This window comes from Galeopterus variegatus, unplaced genomic scaffold, assembly GCF_000696425.1.
Source record: "Galeopterus variegatus unplaced genomic scaffold, G_variegatus-3.0.2 Scaffold1193, whole genome shotgun sequence".
Lineage (NCBI taxonomy): Eukaryota > Metazoa > Chordata > Mammalia > Dermoptera > Cynocephalidae > Galeopterus > Galeopterus variegatus.
Window position 1 is genome coordinate 352,193 of NW_007727304.1, and position 6,000 is coordinate 358,192.

General features: G+C 34.1%; 1 protein-coding gene across 2 annotated transcripts in view; it reads left to right on the plus strand.

The window, feature by feature from the left end:
• Positions 1-6,000, plus strand: part of SLAIN2 (SLAIN motif family, member 2) — a 77,293-nt gene that overhangs the window by 29,907 nt on the left and 41,386 nt on the right. For both annotated transcript variants that reach the window (XM_008575465.1, XM_008575463.1), the window contains exons 3-4: positions 2,027-2,191; positions 4,151-4,312. In XM_008575465.1, the coding sequence (XP_008573687.1) occupies positions 2,027-2,191; positions 4,151-4,312 (327 nt within the window). The remainder of the gene's footprint in view (positions 1-2,026; positions 2,192-4,150; positions 4,313-6,000) is intronic.

The window sequence follows — 6,000 nt, forward strand, 5'->3', positions numbered from 1 at the left end:
ATTCTGGGAGAGGAACCCCTAGAAGAGAATTAGGTTTTAGCAGAAAGATCATGAGTTGGATTTGACATGTTGACTCTGGGGTACATTTGCCATACCCACGGGGAGGCTGGGCAGTATATATGAGGCTGAAGCTCAGAGGAAAGCTTAGGACTGGAAATATAAATGGGAGTCTTTGGCATACTGATGATAATGATGTCAGGGGTATGATCAGGATTTCCCAGGAGACAATATGGCATTGACTGAGAAGATAAAAGGGCTAAGGCTTAAAATCCTAGTGATTAATAACCAAGGAAGAGAGAATATGCTTCATTGAGATCTAGAAGGAGTAAAGACGAGATCAAGAAGGAGTAAAGAAATAGGAAGAAATTAGCAACCCTGTTTCTGCTCAGGTTGATATTTCTGAGATCGTGCTATGTACTATATACTAAATACGAGGGTACTTCCAAAAGCTAGTGGAAAGATAGAATTAAAAGATAATGCTAATCTTCCCCTGAATTTTTTTTTGGGGGGGAGGGAGGGGGCGTGGCTGGCTAATCCATGAACATTTTGTACCCTCATATGCATAAAATGTAGTGTCTTGTCTCATGGTGAATATGTATAAAACTATGTGGTTCAAATTGCTGCATTGTGCAACTAAATAGAAAACATATGTTCCTCCCCCTAAAACCACTACTCTGCCAGTAGGCAAACCAGAAACTTCAGCCATCTGTAATCTTTTCCAGTTTTTAATATCTATCCTTTTTTTTCTTTTTCCCTAGTCACCATATACTGCCTAGTTCAGTCAGTCCATTGAACATCAACATTTCCATTACTTTTTCCCCTAAACTGATTGGATCATATCACTCTTGCTCAAAAATCACTGACAGCTTTATCATTGCTACTGAATAGATTTCAGACTCCTGAGCATATTCTTCGAAGCCTTCCATGCCCTGGCCCCAGCTGGGTTTTCCTGTTTTGTCCCTCACCTGGGCTTTGCCGTACTGGAGTACTCATTCTATTCCCTGAGTATGCTCTGCATTTTCAAGACACAGCTTCTGTTCATCTTATAAACACTGATGAAAGCACAAATTTTCCCCATATTCAGTGGCCTATCAAATTACTACTCATCTCCTCAAGACTGACTGCTCCAGTGCTCACTTCCACAAAGCGCTACCCAGTTTCTCACAGTTGTAATGAATTACACCTATCTCTCTCTTTCCATAGCTCTTTGCAACTTTATAATAGTACTCATTTCATTTTGCCTTGCATTCATTGCTGTTTCTGCCTACACTACTTGGTTGAAAGTCTCATGAGAGAAAGAACCATGTCATGTTTGTCCATGTGTTCTACACAGTGCTTTGGTCTGTGCTCATAAATATTGAATAATGTGGATATTAGAGTAGGATGGAAGGAAGATATTTTAAGTATTAATTTTTCTTGTATATGATTGCACTTGATATCTCAGCCTTGTTGCACAATTTATGTAATTTTATGTGCATAGCACAATTTTTGTTTTCTTCTTTTGACACAGATATTCTGGGGAGGAAAAACTTTTTTCTTTTTAAAGAGGAATTTTCCCATGTTTTGACATTAACCTGGTTTAAACAGTCCCTATTGCCTTATTTTTTCAAAAATCAAAGCTTTGGAGAGGCTATTTTAAAAACTTATTGTTTTATAGGTTTTTTAAAAAGTAATATGTTTGTTATAGAAAAGTGAGAAAACAAATAAAAACATTTATTTTTAAAGGTCACTCAGGATTGATACAGCAGTTATTAAAGAATAAACTTTCCAACAAGATGGGAATGAATAATTTAGTGGCTAATAATCTGTTTATATTATTTTTATTGTTTGTGGTTACTGTTTTATTTGCATATCACAATTTAAATAATAGAAACATTTTCTTGGGATTATTAGTATAATATATTTTTCTCTACTACTATAAGGATAATGACTTAATGAATTTCCTAAATAGGAAAACTTTTGAAATAAAATGTTGACTTTTTCTCCATTATTAAATTTGATTCTTTCCCCCTTCTCATTAATACAGCTCTCAAGAGGCAGAATTTGTATAACAATCCTTTCAACTCTATGAGTTACACAAGTCCTTATAGTCCAAATGCAAGTAGCCCATACAGCAGTGGCTTCAATTCACCATCCTCAACCCCAGTGCGACCTCCTATAGTCAAACAACTTATACTCCCTGGAAATTCAGGTAAGGAGAAAATGAAATGGAGCTATTAAGAAATGGTTTTTAACTTTACTCCCCTTCTTCAGAAAATAACTTATTTAATAGTAGTTCAAATTCATTTTAATTTCAAAACTGTTAACTGGTTAGAGAAAATATCATTGAGGAGCTACTTTGCATCAGGTACTTTTTACTAGGCAGCAGGGTACAAAGATAAGTCAATGTGTTACATCCATAAAATTTACTTTAGAATGTACTTAAAAGTTTTTTAACCTGGCTTAATTAAATGGGGTCACAACCTTGATCCTTTTAATCAACAGATCCTTATTGAACAGCCTGCTTGGTTTGTAAAAGCTACAGAGTTAAAAACTCTTTTTGTAGGAGTTTTAATAAGCTTTGATACTGCTGTTAAATAATAGTATAATATTATGAGTGAATGTGCCAAAAGAGATGTAGGGGCCATAAATGATGTGGGAGGGACAGGTGCAGTGAACTGGGGAAAGTACAGGGTACTTCAAAAAGTTCATGGAAAAATGGAATTAAAGACAATAGGAATTTTTCCATGAACTTTGTGAAGACCTCTCATATGTTCTCTGGTTCTGTGACTGATACTGTTAACTGTGTAGCTTACAGTTCTGTAGAAGTCACCCATTCTGTACTCGCACTGCTGTCATTGTTATGACTAATTATTAGAGCTTCCTTAAAAATTAACGTATTGTTAACCACTTCAGATGTTGACCTGTGTACTCCCTAGTCTAATGACTTCATCGACTCTGTTCTTTGCTTAGTATATAGGTTATTTGCTACTTATTTCACCTATGACAATATCACATTTAAAAATTTAATCTGCAATATTTGTTAAAAATAAAGAATTTAAATCAGGCTTTATCTGAGCTTGAACTTGTATTTTTTTCTATCGTGCACTATGCTCTTCTTTCATTGATAATATAAACATTAATTATTTTGTATTCTTCATGCTCTCTTTGCATGCCTTTCATGTTGGAGCTGACTCTTATGGTGAAGAATTCTGGAAAACAAGTGTTTCAGATAAACCTGTATTAGAAATATTAGTGACACTGTTGGGATTTTATTATTCTTCAGTAGAGTTTGATGATCTGATGAAAGCATTTCTTTAGAAACAAGTTAGACTGTTTCGAATGTGTATATCCTTTAATCCTCTAACCTGTTTTCTGTCCCCCTTTTTAGTTTAGAATGATAAAGTACTTTTTTTCCCTAATCATTTACTTCAGGTCATCTTTTGTGATTCTCTTCTACACTTCAGAGAACTCCTTGAGTCCCTGTTATTAACTTGGCAAAGGAATTTTTCTTTTTTTTCCTTGGCTGGCTGGTATAAGGATCAAAACCCTTGACCTTGTTGTTATAATACTGCACTCTGACCAACTAAGCTAATTGGCCAGTCTTGGCAAAAGAATTTTGTAAACATGGAATAATGTAGGAAAGATAAGCCTAATGTTCTTTTTTTGGTTTCTCTCTAAGGAATCTAATTTTCCTCAAATTATAGTTTTCTTGTTTAGGAAAAGTAGATGCTTTTATTCAGGGAAAGGATGATAGTATTTGTTAATGACTGTGAATTTGGGAAAAGAAAACACTACATTATAAATTCATCTATTTATAGGGCAGTTTTATTGGCTATCTTGTAAAAAGTAGAAATCTAACATATAGTTATCGAACATCAACTAATTGCCAGGGCACTGTGTTGAAAGCTTAATTGTTCCATAAGAGCATAGATAAGTTATACAATGTACTTAAACAAAAATGTGTCTTGTCTTTATGCCATAGTACATAAATTAATTTCTATAGCCCCTTTTTTCCTTAATGAGGTTAATTTTTAATTTCAGTATTTGGGAATTTTGAAAACAGAAAAGGCGCAATAATAGAACCAAATCAAAGGATATAATATCAAATTGATTGCAACAGATATGTTTATTCAGTTTTTGTCTTACCGAAGTTTGAATTTTTTTTCAGGTAACTTGAAAAGTTCATCAGATAGAAATCCTCCACTCAGTCCTCAGTCCTCTATAGATAGTGAGTTAAGTGCTTCAGAATTAGATGAAGATTCAATTGGATCCAATTATAAGCTAAATGATGTAACTGATGTGCAAATTCTAGCCCGGATGCAGGAGGAAAGTAAGTATTTTAATTGCTGAAAGTTGAGGTTTTTACTATTGCGTTATTCTGTTGTGAGTATTAAATATGTCTTAAAGTCTTGTGGGAATAATAATGTAATGAGAGTAGAAATGTCAAAATGGACATTTCAGAGGCTTATTCAACATATGTACTTGTTTGTTCATTAACTTATTTTTAGAATCGATTCTGCATAGAGCAGTTTTGCTGTGTGAGGGACAAAGAAGGGCATGTTATACTCTACTTCTGTGACTGGTATTTGTACTCTGCATGTTACTCAGCACTGGCATTCACTTATATAATTGTTACTCTGTTACTCTTTGTTTATAGTGTAAACCAATGTTTCTCAACTTTTTTTTTGTTAATTGCTCCTCTAAGGAGCCTTTTTTAGAATTTTTTTTTTCCTCTTTACTTACTACACTCCCCCCTCCGTGAAATTTTAATACCACAGAAATATTCTGTATCTGTCTAAGTACTGTGAGGTCTGTAAACTATTATGATATCTAAGGTTTTTTTGAACCTATCCAAGAACCAATTTTTGCCATTGTTGGGACAAATGTCACCTCTCTTGGAAATGCATCGTATAAACTATTAAAAAAAAAAAAAAAAAAAAAAACCTTTATGAGAAGATTGGAATTGTGACATTAAATTAAATGAAGAATGTGATGGTACTTTGTAGAGTAATCCTTGAAACTTTTTAGGTCACAGACACCTTTGAAAATCTAATAAAAATTGTGGCCTCTGTCATCCCCAAAATATACATATGCACAAAATTTATCATACTTTTTCAAGGGTTAATGAATGCCCTGGCTGTCATCTGAATGTAAGATGGTGGTGGTAGTATTATTCTTGCCTATGCATTTTATTAAAAGATGCCATGTGCTTAACTCTGAAATAAGAAATCTCTCTAAAGTGATCCTTTTAACCTTTACAATGAAAAGATCCTTGAAATACACATTTCAGAGTCTTGACAGTTAGCTGAGGGAATGGAGCGTTGCTGCGATTTAGTTCAAAATCTTTTCTGTTGTCTATGTATATAAACAGGTCCTTTCTGTGAATATGTGGTACTAAGCTTTATTAAGCTATAACATTTATTAAAAACTGCAGAATGTTTTACTCTGCTGATTCGTTTCCCATTTCTACCCAGCTTCCCCTAGAAAGGTCGGACTTAGTGCTTGCTTTATTTATCTTTAGCCCTAAAAACCAATAATATGATACCCTTTTCTTTTGTAATTTTATTTAACTCCTCAAGGAAACTGGTATTGTCAGCTAGTGAGGGGCTAGTTATTGTCATGGATATGAAAGAAGAAACTCACTCATTTCTTCTTTGAATCCTGACTTTTAAGATCCCTGTATTTTATTAGAGGCTCAACCAGCTATTTCCTATAGATTTCTTATTGTATTTTGGTAACAAATAATAGAAATTTTAGCCTTATTTTAATAATCCTTTCTAAACCATCCACATGCATGAATGTTTATTTTCCTATTGAATAAAAAAAAAAGATGTTAAAAATGTATGTGATACTTTCTTGAAAACCACAGCCTTTTTTTTTCTTTGAAGAGTTGATTTTCCTTTTTACAACATTATTTCTCAAGGTTTTTTGTAGTGATTAAAAATGTAGAATTACGGGGCCGGCCCGGTGGCGCACTGCTATAGTGCGCCGCTTGGGAAGCGCGGCAGCGCTCCCGCC